We start from the raw sequence: 19,189 nt of genomic DNA on the forward strand, positions 1-19,189 counted from the left end.
GTAGTCTCTACTATTCCCTAACATAAACGGAGTAGTGAGTGGTAGTAAAAGTAGTGTTCAATCTGCACTGTGCTTTTGGACCTTCTCAAAGGCCTGACCAAGCTTTAAGCTTCATGAGCAAATTTCAGTTCTTCTAGGTCTTCTTTCTCTGAACAGGAAGTATACACTTCCCTTATAATGGTTTCTAGGTATCTTAGGGCCCTCCAGTATATCCTACTCTGACCTTGGGCTTCTGAAAGTCAGTAAATTTTAATGGAAAGTTAAAATTATCCTGAATCTTAGTTTGGGGTCTAAAAGTTTGTGTATTCACGTATTAAAGTCAAACATGATATAACCCCAAAACCACCACTAATGACTAGAACCAAAGACAAAATCTACATGCAAAAAAGTCTTTTATACAGTATATAAGCTTCTTTTGCTCATTCATTCACCCATTCACTTAGACATTAGGTCCTACTGTGTGCCCAGCTGTGGGAATTCAAAGGAAATAAAATATAGCTCTAATTCTCATTTGGTCTATCGCAAAGATTTCACATTTTTAAGGGTATTAAAAGAACATGCAGATTACAGCCTTCCTTGAGCATTACACATTCAAAAATTCAATACTGAACAATCTACAGGTAATTTCTGCCCATCCTGAGCATCTTTGGTATTATTTCTTGATAATAATACTTGACATCAATAGCACAAAGAAAACAGATGGGAATAATTTCAAATTTTATCCTTTATTTTGTATATTTATCGATAACATGTTATAATGATACTTCAAACTTAAAGAAAAAGATGACAGGTTTAAATCGAAACAAAAAACTATTCTTACAGCAGAAAAAGGGAGTTCCCTCCTTTATTAAGTTCTTATTTTAGGACATATCAATTTGTACTCCTCGTAAGAGGCATAGGACTAAAAAAAAAAAGATCGATTTTTTCCTCCTGCTTCCAAAACTTTATCAGTTACCCTAGATGATCATGAGCAGAGTTAAAGTTAAAAAAACTAATATGAACAATACCTCATCACATTTCCCAGTTGAATTTTTTCCAAATGGCATTTTTGTAAATTAAAATTACTAATTAAATTCAGATTCAGCAAGTAGCTGCTGGGTGATGAGGAATTTAAACTTGAAACCAACTGTGTAATCTGGCAACTTAACCTGGTAACTCAAATCTAGTAAAACAAATTAAGAGGTTAAAAAAATCCTAATAATTTTAATTCAATATATGTATTTTTTTTGGTCACCTCTTCTAAAATCATTCAAGAGAAAACACAGTAACTCATTTAAATTAGGAACTGGGTAAACCTTTAAAAAATTTTTCAATAGTATGTTTCCTTTATATGCTATTATAATAAATGCTCTAGAAAACTGTTAGCTGAAACTTTAGATAAAGAAAAAAGTCTGTTTTGAGAACAGCACTTATCATTGCCCAAAATTGTTCAGAAAGTGTTGCAGATTTTAAGATACTTAGCTTGGACAGCAGCAGATAACTCTGAAAAATGTTCCTCAAATATTTTAAAAGGCAAATTAAATTTTTTTTCTACCAGCTAAATTACTGGACTTTTTGTATAAGAATGTCATTCAAGTTTTCTAAAATGAGAGTTTACTCATTTTAGAAAGTGAGCTTACTCATTTACTGAGTTTACAGTAAACATCTCTAAAATTTGTATTTTTTAAGCAGTACTGTCATGAGATGCATTTGTAAAATTACCCAGATTTAGACAAAAGTAAATGAGAAAATTAAAAGGGGAAGCCTTGAACACTATTAATTTTTTCCCACATGACAAATACAGATAGTAGCAGAATATCCACCAAGTAAAATGAAAATATTAACTGGTTTCTAAGGCACACAGTTAGTTACAACATCTAAAGTGGGATTTATTTGATGAATTGCATGAAGCCTTCAGAACATTTGCTGCAACTCAAGTAGAAAGAGGCAAGTGTTCACATAACATGTTAGCCTGTAGTCAAGAAAGACATTTCAACTAAAATATGTCAATCCCCGAATCTGAAATCACTTAGACATTACTGATGTAGTATTTGGAAGAATTTCTGTATAGAGATTTTTCAGACTGAAATATAGTACTCAATGCTTCAAGGGCTAGGCAAAATTAGTTCTCTTTTGTTCAACAGTGCCTCATTTCCACTAGATAAAGTTTGGTCTCCAGTCTCACTATCCAATGCCTGCCTTACACTGAGTCATCCTTCACTGGACCACACAAAGTGTTTACATTATGAAAGGCTTCTAGATCACCTGGTTCAAGTGTAATAGCTGGTTTCATTAATGTTCCAGGAGCAAGGGAACCCTCTCCAATAATTCTCAGGTTGATAAGTTTAATTTTCCAAGTATTCTCCACAAAAGGGCAGCGGATGAGTCCAAAAATTTGTTCAAAAATGCCCAAAAAAGTGTTCTCTCGGTGGACAGTCCCAGCAACTCCAACCATAACTAGACCATGGGGAGAAGAAGTACATTTCAGGCCATGGGAATCTAGATTGGGACTGAGAAAAAGATATTCTTCTTTCACTAGTGACAGCAGACGAAGGCTCACAATTTCTGCTCCATGGTAGTCTATGACATTTTGTTCAGATGTGTTGTAATAAAATCTAAGCTTGACATCATGCCAGAAGTGCTGTGGCCCCCATTCATCTTGAGGTGGTCCCAGAAGAGGATTCTGAGAATTAAGAAGTTCAAAGAACCAGTGACAGAATTCTTCACCTAATCGACGAAAATCAACCTTTTCAGCTTTTTTATCTTCTTTCTCCTGTTGATTAATAAAACCAACGTTAATTCTTGTATCTATTTTCTATCTTGCCGGTTTCATAGCTAACTTTTAAGGTACTAATTATAGCAGAAAGGAAATGAACTACCTGTGAACTCACTGAACCCATCTTGCACAGTAAATTATTTCTCAAAAAGGGGAGGTCATTTTAGAATTTCTCAGCTTAAACTTCTGAAAATTCCTCTAAGAAATTAAGGTTCAAAGTCTCTTAAAATATCAGCATGAATTAAGAGCCAATAATAAGGATTTACATAAGCATTTTCTCTTGATTGTGGCAGTGATTTCACAGGTGTGTTATTTGTCAAAACTTTCAAACTGTATGCTTTAAATGAATACACTTCACTGTGGTATATTTTATATGCAGCAAAGTTTATAATAAACATGTCTTTAAACAGACACTTCTAATATGATTGAAATAGCTTATTTTCTATGATTGGGATTATTTTATACTATCTCTTTCCAAAATGAATATTGCAAAAATACACCTGATAGCCTAGATTTTATTCAACAATGTATTCCAGAGCATAGTACCTCATCTAGGTGGTGAAAGATCTTTTATTTACTGGGCACATGCTATTACTGAATGTACTGGGCACTGTGCTTGGCACTTAAGTGCTATTTCTGTCTTTCTCCACAAGCTTTATGACACAGATATTATCGTTATGCCCGTTTTATAAACAAGGCTCACAAAGGTCCTTACTTGCTCATTTACAGCTAGTATACAGCAGACCCTAATATGAAGTCACATCTATATGATTTTAAAGTCAATATTCTTTTCAGTACATTAAGGAAGGCTTAGAAGTTCCTTTCCTAATGTGAAGGCAAACCTCTCTCACTGTAAAATACCATTAATTCAATGTGGGTATGTAGTTTAAAAACTGCAAGTTACCTAAAGGTTCAATCGATATTTAAATATTCACACAATATTTAAAATGTACAGTGGAGATAAAAAGAAATACGAACAGCCAATGTCAGCTGGAGGAAATTACTAAAACAGGATTTTTTCTAGCTAACAAATAAAAAAAATTTTTTAAATTTAAGTTTCTTTCATGAAATTTTTGCAATTTAATACCAAAGAAAGTCTTCAAAATGAGAAAGGGCTTACAACAGCATTCTTCTAAAGTGGAAAAAAGAAATTGTAGAACCAGAGACTAAATTAAAATTAAATTGATCCTGTAGTCTTTCCATTCTCTTTAAAAATCAATAGTCCCCATTTGCTAAAGGGATACAAAACTTTTTCTCACAAATCAATAGAATATTACATATACATTACTAAATATCAAAAATATTTTCTCAGGTGCTTTACTGCTCTTTCTTTAGGATGCAAAAGATAGAAAGTAAAGCTAAAATTATTAAAAAAAAAAAAACATTAACCACATCATTCCAGATCTAGGATTATCTAAAGATTTTTACACAGAACTACAGTTCAGGATACGACTATAAGGTCTGTTTTACCTGTTCAAAGAGTCTAATGTCCTCTGTTTTAACTGGCTCTGGAGTTTCCTTCAATTTCAATTGTGACTGCTTTTTCCAGTAATCCTTTGCATGCTGAATAAGATTGTGTTTTTCAGTAGCTGGAGGTATAATAACCCCCTGTGTTGCCAAGTACTTAAATATGATTTCTCGGTGGACTTTTTTACGCCTCAAAAGTTCTTCTACACTTTGACTGTACACTAATATCGCATGAATGGCATCTAAAAGAAAATTATAAAGATTAATAGAAAATCATGAGTCACTTGTAAATTTGTCCAGGGTCAGCAGAAACTCTATCAAATAATATTTATAAACTCTTGTCATGGCATTATTGCTTTTGTATAAGATGGTTATCATTTCTAAAAACCAGGAAGTGGGGGCTTCCCTGGAGGCGCAGTGGTTGAGAATCTGCCTGCCAATGCAGGGGACACGGGTTCGAGCCCTGGTCTGGGAAGATCCCACATGCCGCGGAGCAACTGGGCCCGTGAGCCATAACTACTGAGCCTGCGCGTCAGGAGCCTGTGCTCCGCAACAAGAGAGGCCGCGATATTGAGAGGCCCGCGCACCGCGATGAAGAGTGGCTCCGGCTCGCGGCAACTAGAGAAAGCCCTCGCACAGAAATGAAGACCCAACACAGCCAAAAATAAATAAATATACTTATTAAAAAAAAAAACAAAAACAAAACAAAACAGGAAGCAGGTTGTCAAGTTTTAGATTTTAAAAAAATTTCTTTAAACTATAAATTTCCCCACCTAAAATTCCTCCTTCCTTTCACTTCTCATACGAGATTGTGAATTTAAGCATTTTCTTTTAAAGAATGGTTGTATTTTAAGAAAAATTTTGAATAAGAGAAGAAAAATTTTAATAAGGTCAATGGAACTAAATTCATTTACAATCCCTAAAATATAGGTAAAATTACAATACTTTTCAATCTCCTCACTCTACAGATAACGAAAGTCAGGGATACATGAAGTATCAACAATCATACTTCTAAGAAGTGGCAAAACCAAGACTCTTAATTTTAAAGAACTTCTATTAAACAACAGACTAAAGATTATTTTTACATATGTGAGGTATACAGAATGGTAATAAAATGAACTCCTATATACACATGACACAGCTTAAGACACAGGAATTACTGGTATCTTTGAGGCCTCATTTTACCTCTCCCTACTTAATGCTATTCCCTCTCTCTCCTCGCTCACCTCACATATAGCTACTCTCCAAAATTTTATCATTCCCTCGATTTTCTTTTTTCTTTTCTTTTTCTTTTTCTTTTTGGCCACTCTGCCGGGCTTGCGGGATCTTAGTTCCCTGACCAGGGATCGAACCAGGGCCCCCCAGTAGTGGAAGCTCAGAGTCCTAACCACTGGACCACCAGAGAATTCCCTCGATTTTCTTTAGAGTTGTACAGCATAACTGTGTATCCCTACAAAATATAGTTTGGTATTTCTTCGAATGTTCTATAAATTGAATTCATCAATATATATAGTCTTCTATAATTAACTTTTAATGTTTCTGAGATTAATCTATGTGGCTAGACACAGCTGTAGTTCATTTTCAGAGCTGTACCATAGGTAATTATAGACTATACCACAAGGTATCTATCCTTTTGTTTATAGACTGTTATTATGTGTATCCAATTTCAAATACTGTTACTTTGGACATTTCCACACTTGTCTCCCAGCCCAGAGGGGCAAGCAGCATGAGCATCACCTGGAGCTTGTTAGAAATGTGGAATTTCTGGGCCCACCCCAAAACTACTGAACCAGAATCTGCATTTTAACAAGATCACTGAGGGACACATAGGCACATTCAAGTTTGAGATGCTCAGGTAAGTAACCTTCCATTTTAGGAGATAATATCGAACTTGTTTTCCAAAGTACTAGTTCTAATTTACACTCCCCCAGTAGTTATCAACGACATAACTTCACAAGATCAACAACACTTGAAGTTTTTACATTTAGTTTTTGCCAACTTGGTACATATGAAAGACACCACGTAGTTTTGGTTTTCCTTTCATTGTTTTCTAAAGATGTTGAGTATCTTTCAATATACTTATTATTCTTTCCTCTCTGAGAAATGACTTCAAATCATTTAACATTTTTGTACTGGGTAGTTTCGTTTCTTGTTTGCTTTTGGATCCACCATCAATTAAATTCAGCAATTTTATCTATTACAATTTTAAATTCACATTCACCAAGACTGTTAGAAGGCGATTAGCATGTAAAATATATAAATGGCAAAGAACTACATTAAGTCTAAAATTATTTTCAATCTAAATTCTTAGAAATTTATTCACTTAGTGTTCCTGGTTCACTTTCAAATGAATGACCTTAAATGGCGGAAATGTTAAAAGCAGAGAAAGACAGTTTTAAAAGGCAGACTCTTTTGTAGATACTTAAGTCATATGCTAATACAGGAGGCGGACATTTTCTCATTTTAAACTAAAATTCAGCAAATTTAAAATAAAACTAGCCAGGTAATATACAAAATCATAAATGCTTAAGCTACTCATTACATTACAACCAGACTGAATATTTATAATCCATGAAATCTACTCTACCGAAATGTTTATTTGGCTCTGAAAGTAATGTAGTCCTAGTACACAGAATCATCTCTGAAAAACTTTGGATCCAAAAAGAGACATGGATTGACCCTATCTGCTCTTTTATCACAGTAGTTGTTTTACGCAGCAGACTGATAAAAAGTGTTTATGATATCCTCCCCCAAGCTTGAAGAAAATGAGCAGCGGCTGACACTCCTCAGCTAATCGAAACTGAAAATGGAAAACACCCTGACTCCCCGGAAATCTTCAAAAAACAAACAAACAAAATCACTATTCACGTACCCTGCATCTTCGAAACAAGCAGCATTTGCCCACAACGTATAATGAATAAAACCTGGAAGCAGCGCCATTTTCAGCGTGCATCTGAAGCAACAGAGCAGCTATAGGGGCCGAGATTCCCGAGGGTTCCGCACAAGCGCAATCCCGGACGGGCTGGGAAGGAGGCCTACCACGGCCTCCACTCACACGCTCCCGCCAGCTGGGGGCCGGGTGAGGCCTGGGGAGGGACGGCCGCCCTTGGGGAGAAGGGTCTACCTTACCTTGGCGGTCCTCAGGCTGCACCAGGCGGTTGGTGATGGTGTCGCATAGGGCCATGATCTCGTCGCTGTCCAACAGACCGAGCAGGTTACGACAGCCCTCCATCTCTGGGTAGCTGAGCCCCGACATCTCTACCCCAGAAAGGGGGAAGAGGACGCCAACAACTTCGCCCCCTTCGGCCCACTGGGCCGGCGCCGTGGCAACAGGTACCGGAAATGCTCTTCCCGTTGTTCGCAGCCAAAGGGCCTCGGGTATTCCAGAGCCGTGGGCGCGGAAGTGATCGTTAATGAGGGCACTAAGGGAAACGCGGTGCCCCGACCGGTGGTTCCGGGCTCTCGGGGACTGAGTGGAGTCCCACGGATCTCACTTTAGGGAAACTCCGCATTTACACCGGGAACATCGACCTTCCACAAGGGAAAACGAACCTAAACTCCTCAGGAGTCCCTCCTCCAAAAGAACGCCTGGGAGGGCTGCGCAGGGCAGGTGCGCGGAAAGCCGGCGGCGGCCCCAGCGCACAACAAGCTCCCGTGATGCCGCGCGGCCGGCCAATGGCGGCGTCTCCTCCCCGCCTTTGGGCCGGGTCCCCGGGAGCGCTCTAAAGTTCTCTGCGGCCACTTCTGCGTTGGGACCGCCTGTAGTTTGATATTCTTAAATTACGTAGTTCTGTGTTAAAACAATTTGGTTTTGTTTAACATTATACTTGGAAAAGTTAAGGGGAAAAAAATCACCTATTCTGTGCTACGGCTGCCCGCCTTGCAGCTGACTTAAACTCCCCAACAAGCTGCGGTCCGCTGTTGCTTCCCTTCTTATCCTCGCCGGCTTGGCTTTAGGCGAGGCAGTATCGCGAATAGTTTAAGGTTGGGGTCTTTGAAAGCCAGATTCCCAGGGTTTTATCACGTCGTTTACTAACTGTGACCGAGAGCAATCTCTTTGGTCTTCCAGTTTTCTGTCTCGAAACGGATCTAGTAGAGATACCTACTTCATAGGGTTGTTGAAGCGCAGGGAGGGGGTGAAGAACTGTGCCTGGCGCCTAGAAAGAGCCCAGTATATATTAGCTATTGTTACCACTGTTGGTGTCAACATTCACGAGAGGGAAACTTCAGACTTCAACGCATTGTCACTGGTTTCTGTCTCCTTCCATTGTTTTAGCCATATTTTAGATTTGTTAACATTTAATTAGATTATTGCCAGTTAGTAGCTGAAATGTACACACCTGCAGATAACAGGTGAGCAGATTTAACTTTTTTAAAAAAAAAATCACAGCTAAATATCAGTCAAAATGAACTGTAAATACAGTCTTTAAAATAAGGCATTCAAACCATGGTTAAAGTGATTTGCCAGTGGATGTTATTGGGGGTACCATTTACTCATCAGATAGCAATTCTTCATTTGTCATTAAGCATTGAGTGCCTACTATGCTAGATATTGAAGATTCCGAGAAATGACAGACCCTCCTTTAGGGAGCTTTTGGGAGTGTTGCAAATAAAGAGGTAAGTGCTCACAATACTAGTGTGGAACCAAATGGAAAAAGACATGCCCAACTTTTTCATTCGTTCATTTTTAAAAAATGTGTTTACTGAGCATGACTTGCCAGACACTGTTCTTTATGCTGGGAATAAATGCAAGTCCTTTGGAGCTTGTATTCTAGTGGAAGGAAATAGACAATAAACATAAAAGAAACTATACTATGGCAGGAAATTCTATGGAGAGAAATCAAAAAGAGGGATGGAGGAGAGGATGTTCCTATTTTATACAGGCTGTGAAGAAAGGCTTCTCTAAGTGACATTGAAGGAAAGACCTGAAAAAAGTGAGAAACTGAACCACAGAAGAGTGTTCTAGGAAGAAGCAAAAGTAGAGGTTCTGAGGAAAGAACAGAGTGCTTGGCATGTAGGAAGGAGGCCAGGAGGCTGCAGCAGCTGGTGCAAAGAGAAAGCAGTGAGTAGTGAGGTTGGAGTTGTCAAGATTGATCTAGAGCAGGGTTTCTCAACCGTGGCACTACTAACATTTTGGGCAGGATAATTCTTTGTTGTGGGTCTGTCCCACAACATTGTAGGATGCTTCAGCATCCCTGACCTCTCCCCACTAGATGCCAGTAGCATCTCCTCCCCACTACCAAAAATACCTTGTTCCTCAAATGTTTCCTGGGGGGGGGGGCAAAATTCCCCAAGTTGAGAACCACTGATATAGAACCACTTGTCCAAAAGTGCTTTCTGAGATGAAAATATTCTGCATCTGAGCTAATACAGTAACCATCGGGCACATATGGTTATTGAGCTATTGTAATGTGGCTAGTACAGCTCAGCTGGCGAATTTTAAATTTTATTTGAATTTTAATTAAATTTTAATAGCCACTTGTGGCTAGTGGCTACTGTATCAGTGCAGTCTAGAGTCTTGCAGCCCACTGTAAAAACTTTGGCCTTTATCTTTTACCTCTCTCTGCATTTCCTATTATTCTCTCAGTCTCTCACTCCAGACCAGTCAGTGGTTCCCTTGCTATTTTGTTCCTTAAACTTGCCATGCAGGTCCTTGCCTCAGAGCCTTTGCTCTTGCTATTCAGCCTAGCACATTTTCCCCTCAGATATGAGTGGCTCTCTTTTCCTTAACCTCATTCATTACTTTCTCTGCTCAACAGTTATCAAAGAGGTGGTATCATCATATCTTATCATCATCCTGTTTAAACACCACCTACAATGCCATGCTTACTTATACTTTCCCTACACACTTAATTTTTCTCTTATATTGTATTCTTGTCCCCCCTCCCTACCCGCCCCCCCCCACCCCCCGGTAGAATGTGAGTTCTGAGATTCAGGGTTTTTTATGTTTCTTTTTTTTTTTTTTTTTCAATTGCCTATTACAGAGGCTGGCATATAGTAGGTATGCAATAAATATTTGTTGAATAAATGAATGAATTGTAAAGCTATTGGAGGATTTTAAACTGAGGAATGGCATGATCTTACTTGTTTCAAACAGTATCATTTTGGCTGCTGGTGTCTAGAACAGACTGCCAGAAGGGCAACGGTAGAGGCAGGGAACCCAACTAGATTAATACAGTAGTCCAGGTGAGAGTGAAGGACACGATAATGAGTCAGGGATGATTGCAAGGATTTGGTTTGGGCAACTGGAGTTGCTGTTTACTGAGAGGAGGAAGACTGGGAGAAATAGGTTTCAACGGAGAAATCCAGAATTGTCGAGATTAGGCTTTCTGGAGAGTGTGGTGATGCCCAAGAAGATTAAGCAAAGAATGAGGAGTGGGGCGGAAAAAGAATTACAGGTAAAGGGAGCAGTAGTGAAAAATGCATGGAATAAAACAGCATGGCTGGTTTTGGCTGGAACCAAGAGAAAGTTAGTAAAATCATTAACAGGAAGGCTCAGCTCCCTTCAGGAGCTTAATTCTTAACCTTGCAAGAACGGCTCTCCCCTTTTAACAGATGTGGAAGTCTGAGCTCAGTGGGGTACACTTAATTGCCTTAAAACTATCATGCTGGAATTTGAATATAGCTGATCTCCACACATCTTTGAGCTGTTTTCATTAAATTACATTGTGGTAGTTTGGATCACTGAATACTTTGAAAAAAGTTCTTTAGATTAGAATGGTTTTGGGGTATTAGATGTTAAAATATCCATTCATTAAACAGTAGTTATTTAAGTACCTATTAATAGGGGACTTCTTTAAATGTCCTGGAAATTGAGTTTCTAAGGCTCTATAAATTTAATACTTTATGAAGAAACTGGTTGCTTTAGATCTGTGGTTTTCAAACCTTAGTGTGTATCAGAACCACCTGGAGGACTTGTTAAACGACAGATTGGTCCCTCACCTGATAAAAAATTTAGCTTTTTTTTTTGGGGGGGGGCACGCCTCGTGGCTTATGGGATCTTAGTTCCCCGATCCCTGGGGACATGGCAGTGAAAGCGCAGACTCCTAACCACTGGACCGCCAGGGAACTCCCCAAAATTTAGCATTTCTAACAAGTTCTCAGGTGACAGCGGTTCTGCTCTTCTGGGGACCACACTCTTAAGAATCACTGCTAGTAGAAGAGAATGGAACATCAAACAGCCATGTCTGTACCGGACTTCATCCTTTGTGAAATCACTGATCCTTAGGCAAGACTAACCCTCTCCATCTGGATATATTAGATCCACTCATGCTGTACAATTTGTAGGGAAAACTGCATGGCAGAATGGAAACTGCATGGCAGGATTTTAGGAGGAAACATCCGACTTTTCAGTTCCACCTCTCCATTTACTAGCTGTGTGACTAGTCAAGTTATTTAACCTTTCTGAGCCTTGGTGTCTAAAAAGCATTGTTCATATCTACCTTTGGGTTGTTTTAACAATAAGAGGTAACACATATAAAGTAACCTGGTACACAGTAACTTCTCCAGTTGCAGCACCCATAAATAAGGCATGAACCTCTCTCCCTTTAGTTTTTATTCCATGTAATATTGGATCGCCTCCATTTTAAATATTGATATACAGCCCAAATTTCTGGCCTTGTTATCAGTTGATTCTTGAAATTAGTATGGATCTTATGCTATGAAAGCAATCTAATTTGTTTGTCTTGGAAGTGTATTTAATATTTGATTGCTTCCCAGCATTACTCAAATTTCAAAAAAGAAAAAATGTAAAGTCTAGATAACCCCAATAACTTTATCTAAATACCTCAATACATGTAATAGTCTAAGATCATATGACCATAAATCATAGATGGAGAATTCTAATCTCAGCTCTAGAATGTTTCAGTAACTTTCTCAGTTTTTCAAAGCATAACATTTGTAATATGTGCAAATCACCATAATTAACACAATATCTGTTCTTTCATTTGCAGTGCTCATCGTATCAAAGAGTTTCTCTCTACTTCAGCCCCAAGCTGCAAGTTATAGCAAAAAGTGTAGGAGGTTTTCCTTTGTTAGTGAGCCAAAAGAGCAGGAGCCCTCATGCCCAAGGACCCCACTTTTAGATACAGATTACTAATAGGCTTGAACGTTTTCCCATTGAAATACTTTTGTAGGAAGTAATTTTCATAATTTACATCTTATTTCAAAGCGACTTCACAGTCTTTAAGTTCCACCAGAGGCTCTTCATCTCTGAAGAATTACCAGTGCAGATCAGTCCATCCAGTGTCTTGGAGAGTTCTGATATTCGTTTTCCACCTACTAAGCTTCCAGAGGGTACTATTTCACACTGAAACCACTTACCTGAAATGACTTTAGTAACCAGTGTTCTATCAACTTGTAATTCCTGCATATGGACATTAGTTTAAACAATGTCTAAAAATATCTATTTTGTGTAGACTTTGAGTTTTCTATGTTCTTTAAAATCACTCAATAACCTGAATATGGTAATATTAACTGAAATACCTCATTCTCTTATGAAACATAATAGAAATTTCTTATTTAACATATACCTTAAGCCTAATTCCTTTTGAAGTAATGTGCTACATAAAACTGAACAACTTCATTACCAACAAGGACAATGTTTTATTGAACAAATCTATGTACAGTACAAAAAATTTCTTGAAATGAGACACTGTTGATTTATTGCAGTTCAATGGCTCAGTTTTAATTTGTACTCTTATAAAATGCAAAGTAAAATAATTTAATGTTCAACAAGGAAGCACAAATTTCCTTTCTTGCTGAATCTGTAATATCTTTCACATATTAACAATTCCAAAATGCATATGCAGCATTTAGTCATTCTGAAATGGTGTTTTACAGTACCAAATAAATTAAAAAATAAACACTACCATCCCTTTTAGGTTTTTCACCCATACTACAGTTTGAACCAAACATGAAAGGAGTACAGCTGAACCTTCAAGTGTGATTTGAAAAGAATCGCAAGTTCAATGTTATGTTTTCATTATATAATTGGTGGTTTATTTAAAAAAAAAAATATGACTGAAGCCCAAAGTACCAGTGCCCCTGTCCACGAAGGTTCTCCTTTTCTATCTATCTTCCCCATAATATAAGCAGCAAAAATTCAGATTTGCTATTTTTTTGACCTTACTGAAACATAGCAGAAAGTTAATATTTAATGTTTCAAAGGAAATTTTTATTTGAAAATGAAGGATTGAAACTTGGTCCATGTAAGATAAACACATCCTTAAAATAGAAGGAGTAGAAAAGAAAAAGAGAAGAATTTGAGGAATAAGAAGAAAGCTTCCTTGTCTTCTGAATCCCACATTGGAACTGTTGGAAGTTTATGCACCCCGTAAAAGCAAAATGATGTAAGTTTATGTTTTATAAGGCATACATAAGAAAATGTACACATTCTTTCAATAGCAATTATTTGATAAGTATATAAAGAGGTTAAAACAATGTGGTCAAATAGAATTTTATAAAACATTTCTTGATCTAGTTATGTATAAACCAATTTGATCTCAGTCTTTCAGAAAGTTTTCCCTTACCAACACAAAAGTAGAAATAAAACCTCAAAGACAAAAAAATAACACGTGGAATATGTTTAAAACATCTTGGTATGAACTGCAAAATGAATGAAAATAATTTGCAGACATGGATTTATGTCAATAGTTACAACTTATAAAAAATAAAAAGTTAAAAATGTGATAAAATGTTAAGCTGTGATTTTAAACATCTGGAAAATGTACATAGCAGAAATATCTCAAAATAACTTCATTGTCCATATGAACTAGTTTCCAAATACTTTTTATTACATGATGTATTTTAGACTGAACTGAAATAGAACTCAAGTATTATATTTTTAGTATCAGGAAGTATGGAAAACATTTTTTTCTTTAGTTGACCTTAAAGGATTTAAAAACCTTATCGAGTTGTTTACTTATGTTATTTAAATGTAAATTCCACAGCCTAATGTAGGCTACATAACAAAACAAAAACCTGACTTGATTGATATGGACTTATGACTATCAATTGCATAGTAGTGAATGCCTATGATAAATAAACTAATAAAATTGGGTAGTTTTTTAGATATCTGATTTATCATGACCTGGAAATCCTAATTTAATAAAGCCTGGATGCTACCCTGGAAGAAAAGTCACACTTCCTTAGTGACTTCATTCAAGAAGCTTTAATATCCAGAAATTTATAATAGTAGGGTCTGATGAGATTATATACTTTGAACAAGAATGTATCAGTTGGAATAACTGGAATATCTGGTTGACATTGGTATGTTAATAGCTCTGTTTTTGAAGAATTTGCCTTTGCATTTTTGTTCATTTTACTCCTGCTATAGATTAACACACTGTTAGGTAAAAGGAAGTTTTTAAGCTTCTTCTTTTAAAGACTATACAAGTCGAACACATCTGAGAGGGTATTTTAAAAAAAACCTTTTTGTTTTAATGATTTATTGACTATTAAGTTAAAATCTTCCTTAGGAAAATTACTGGTCATCAAAGAAAATAAATGCATCAATATATCTTACTGTGTTCTTGCTGTGCAAATTTTTGTGTAAATATTTTTTATATATAAAAATTACTATTCAGACCAAATTCATCAGAAATAAATAAGAAAGCATAAGTAATATGGCTTATTTTAGAATTAACTCTCCTAATTGAATAAAACCAATGAATTCTTGACCGGATTCTTAGCTGCATATTTTTCTTTTTATAGTCAGTTATTTTTATAGGACTGTACTTAGATAACTCACATTAATGTCTAAAGGACCTTACTATGAATCATCAAGCAATGTCCTAACACTACTCTATATACAAACAGAAATATCCCAGTGTGCTTATACCATTATTCACATTGAAGAATTTGCAATTCAGTGTTTTCTTTCAACTAAGATAGGCTTTAATGGTCTTAGATCCTCCCATCTCTTCCCAGAGTTACTGATAATATGTTTTCCATTGACGCTGCTGCCTTTTAAATATAACTCATTGGTATTATAAAAATGGAAAGTGGAAGGTTCTGTCAAGAGCTTATTAGCAAAGCACTGTTGTTTTGTCTACTTTTGTTTGTTAATTTTAAATGCTGACAAGTCATTCATTGAACTTTGACCTAATCAATCATCTGGAAACAAGGTACAATCTTTTATAGCTAGGATGGTGATAAATCGTTTTACTTTCATCTTATCAATCAGTTTCTAAGTAATAATAAACAAACAGAAATGGTTCCTTAAAGCATGTTTGACCAGAAAGGAGGACATAACCTGATTAGGCATGACAAGAAAACAAACCCTATTTGTGGAATACTTCTAAGTTGTTTATTGTAAACCAGCCCCCCCCCCTTTTTCATAATGGGTTTTTCCCTTTCTGTAAGGCCATAGCTGGTTATTCTTTTTGACTAGTTGCCTGCATATGTTTCTCACATAAGCGAAACTGAACATGCTGCTATTAATCATCATCGACTTCTTAAAAAAATGTGTTTTTTCTGGATAACTGGTACTTTGGGAGTTTTGTAATAACCCTTTTGGAGTCTAAACCAGCACATCTCCTCTGTGGGTTCATTCTAGAAAATGTGCTTTGTCTTTATCTTTAGTAATCCAAGACCGCTCTAAAATTAAGGCCATCAGGGAAATAGCAAACTGATGATGCATTTTCTTGTAGTGCTTTTTGCACACTACTGCTTGATCGACAGATCGTTCTGAAACATTTTTATCAGGCACCTGTAAAACAGAACACGTCTGTTAATTCATATTTATAGATGTTCATCTAGTATTCTAAGTTAGATTTCCTGTTTATTTATACCCTTACTCATTTAAAGAATATTAATATTAGTAGAAAGGCAAGCTCTTCTTTTGCTCAGTTTTATTTTTCAATTATTTTCTGGTTCTTTCTTATTTTTGTTTTTGTAATAGAGGCTCAACTTGGTTTACATTTCTGGCATGCAGATGAAAAACATTTCCATCATAATTACTTTGTTTTAGATCTCTTATTACATAAAACTTGGAATGAAGAAAAGCCTCGGATACAGTTAAAGAGTATGATCCAGAAGTATGAAAAAACTGTGTTCAAGTTCTGGCTTCCACAAGTTCACAGGTGTATGCCTACGCAAATTACTTGTGAATGTCAGTTGCTTGATCTATAAAACAGGAATAGTGATAGCACCTCATGGTGGTTGTATGGATTAAAGGAAATAATGTATGGGGTAGTGCTTTATTACCTGTGTTATATAAATGTTTATTTTTTTAACCTTACAAAGATCTATGGCATTTTCTATTTCTACAGATATACCTGCTGAGAAGATAGAAGACTTACTTTCATCATCTGAATCAAATCCAAAGAGTGTCTGACATTTCTTTTGTGCAAGGTGAGCCTCAAGTGCTTCTGCATTACAGTAGGTGGTCAGGCATTTGCCACATCTTAATCTTTTCACTGATTTTTTACAAACGTTATCTTGATCAGAACAGGCATCTACCCTATCAGTCAGAAATTTTCTGCGTTTTGGCATACTAAGGTACCGTTCATCAAGGTAACTGGGAGGCAATGGTCTGACATATGGCTTTGTTAAAATTAAGCCATATGAAGTATGTTCACTCGTCTGATTTGGTTTGGAAGGTGCCTGAGGTACTGGCAGGGTACTGTGTTCTTGTGGTACAACACTAGGTAAAATGGAACCGTTTTCTGTCCTGATTCTATTTGTATCAATTTTCAAAGCAGGATCTGAGGAAACTAAAGGTGTTTGCTCTATTCCACTGTGTCCATTGACTAAATCACTAATACAATTATTTTCAGAATTTGGCTCTATGTCAGGCATCTTTTGGTCTGTCAAGCTTATATCAGAAACAGTGTGATCAGAATGTTCATTTCCATTCTGAACTAAACGGTCTGTTTTCTTTTCCATACTTTCTATACATGTCTTTGGTTCTGTAGGATCTTTCCTTGATTTGCTAGTAGAAACTGGTAGACTAACAGTTTGTTTCTCATTACTAGATGAGTCTTTTTCCTGATGATTAGATTTTGAGTCTGTAAGAACATCCCAAAGAATTGCTTCACTTGGTTGTGCAGATGATTCTGGTGTTTTACTTAAATAGTGCTGAGCTTCATGTTCATATAGCAGAGGAAGATCTTCAAAAAGCTCATGGCATTCTGGAAAACTACACTGAGCTTGAAATATCCTGTGACTTTTTGTGTGCTGAGCAAGTTGGATTGGCAGCTTAAATGACTCATTACAATTAAAATGCAAACAAAAGTACACATTTGGATAGCTGTGTCTATTAAGGTGATCTATAAAATGTTGAGAATCTTCAAACTGCCTTTGACAAAATTTGCATTTTCCTTTGCTCCACTTCATTACTGTTTGCCGCACATTTAAATCAGTTGGATGTACAGTCCTTGCATGCTTATTTAGAAATCCAATTCTTTTAAATATCCTGACACAGCCAAGAGCGGGGCACTTAAAGTTTCCTTCTTGATCTGTCGCATATATGTCTTTTGGATGGCACACGGTTCCATTGATTTTATGAAGTACTGAAGTTTCCTGATTCAGGTCGTAATCATCTTCTTCATAATCACCTTCTTCGTCTTCTTCCTCCTCATAGTCATCCACACATACAGGTAATGGCTCTGAGACATTATTTAAAGAAGTATCAGGATTGCCATTTTCAGTAATATTTTCAATAACATCTTCCGATACACTTCTGGGAATTTCAATGAATTCACCCACATGTGAAGGGATGACATCTTTGTTTCCATCACTGGAACGAGTAATAGTCTCTACTTCCAAATCCTTATTATCAGACTTCCCATTTTCAAATGAAATGAAAGTATCAGAATAATTTATTTCTTCCAAAGCAGGATTTTCCTGATCCTCCTGTTGAGCTGCAGCAAGTTGCTGTCTCTGTATTTTCTTAACATGATTCTTTAAATGCTTCTGCATAAGTCCTCTGTTTCTAAATTTTCTACCACATATCACACATGAAAAACTGCCCTTTTTCTGATGAGCCTGGGCATGCCTTACAATGTGACCACCTAGAAATTCCTTGTTACATAACATACACCGATGCCTTGGGACATTGTGATCTACTCTGGAAGCATTAAGAGCTGTGAGGTTTTTCTTTGCATTAATATGACCTTTTGGTTGCACTCCAGATATATCATCAGGATCAAGCTCTCCAGTACTCTGATCTGTAAGAGAGTCAAGTCCTTCATCTAAACCTTGCTGTTCCACTGCCTTTTTTACATTACCTGTAGAATTTTCCAGTGTACTTTCATTTAGAAATCTAACTGCTGATTTATCACTCAGTAATGCTACACAGTTTTTCTTAATCATTATGAAGTTCCAGAATTCAGGATCAAAAAACAATCCCTTTTTCAAAATTGGAAGTAATTCAAAACGAACACGATTTTGAACACTACTTGTGCCTTCATTATATTCTTCATCTGGACGTTTGTAAAGCTCTTCAACAGTATGATAAGCTTCCAAGGAGCGCTCAAGAAAAAATATTGAGAGTGCACAAATCCTGAGAATCTCCAAATCATTTGGCAAAAAATGTGCAATTGTTTTATAAATTAGACATTTAGTTTTGGGATCATCATGAAGGTCTAGCTGTAGGGCACAACCACATATTTCAACACAAATTTGTAAGCCTTCTTCTTCAACCTGTAAAAAGAAAAATATTACTGCTACTTCTTAAAAAAAATTATTAACACTTACTAGTTTATCTTTTGAAAATATTGGGTTGGCCAAAAAGTTCCATAACATCGTACGGAAAAACTCGAACAAACTTTCTGGCCAAGCCAATACAACATTGAAATGAAAGCTAAATAAACACAGTATTCTAAATGTGCAATTTTCTTCAATGGGTAGCCATGTTTAACTACTTTTTAATATATAAATAAATCTTTTTTAACTTGAGAATAACCTGGAAAAGATAGTATTTTAGCTTCCAATTTATTTAATTTTCAAGTCTGACAAGCCCTA

At 36.5% G+C, this 19,189-nt stretch overlaps 2 protein-coding genes across 4 annotated transcripts in view; both read right to left on the reverse strand.

Moving 5' to 3' along the window:
* Nucleotides 1-709: 709 nt before the first annotated feature.
* On the reverse strand, nucleotides 710-7,716 carry LOC309806292 (uncharacterized protein C3orf38 homolog). The gene is made up of 3 exons (XM_082625051.1): nucleotides 7,352-7,716; nucleotides 4,226-4,464; nucleotides 710-2,752 (listed from the first exon to the last, which is right to left on the reverse strand). Exons 1-3 carry the CDS (start codon nucleotides 7,476-7,478, stop codon nucleotides 2,180-2,182), a joined length of 939 nt encoding a protein of 312 aa, XP_082481177.1. The 5' UTR covers nucleotides 7,479-7,716; the 3' UTR covers nucleotides 710-2,179.
* A 5,073-nt stretch (nucleotides 7,717-12,789) lies between these two features.
* The window catches only part of ZNF654 (zinc finger protein 654), a 94,255-nt gene continuing 87,855 nt past the window's right edge, over nucleotides 12,790-19,189 (reverse strand). For 2 of the 3 annotated variants that reach the window (XM_082625918.1, XM_082625920.1), the window contains one exon: nucleotides 12,790-18,868. In XM_082625918.1, coding sequence (XP_082482044.1) covers nucleotides 16,394-18,868 — 2,475 coding nt within the window. In that variant the 3' untranslated portion in view covers nucleotides 12,790-16,393. The remainder of the gene's footprint in view (nucleotides 18,869-19,189) is intronic. The other variant, XM_082625919.1, reaches the window with a different exon arrangement.

This window comes from Mesoplodon mirus (assembly GCF_964341445.2).
Source record: "Mesoplodon mirus genome assembly, chromosome: 6".
Taxonomy (NCBI): Eukaryota; Metazoa; Chordata; class Mammalia; order Artiodactyla; family Ziphiidae; genus Mesoplodon; species Mesoplodon mirus.

Excerpts from the sequence above, each read along its gene's own strand:
- LOC309806292 (XM_082625051.1), bottom strand. The coding sequence starts at position 7,478 with ATGTCGGGGCTCAGCTACCCAGAGATGGAGGGCTGTCGTAACCTGCTC. Across the intron at positions 4,465-7,351 it reads GCAGCCTGAGGACCGCCAAG|ATGCCATTCATGCGATATTA; the intron begins GTAAGGTAGACC and ends ATTTTCTTTTAG. Across the intron at positions 2,753-4,225 it reads ACATTAGACTCTTTGAACAG|GAGAAAGAAGATAAAAAAGC; the intron begins GTAAAACAGACC and ends ATTAATCAACAG.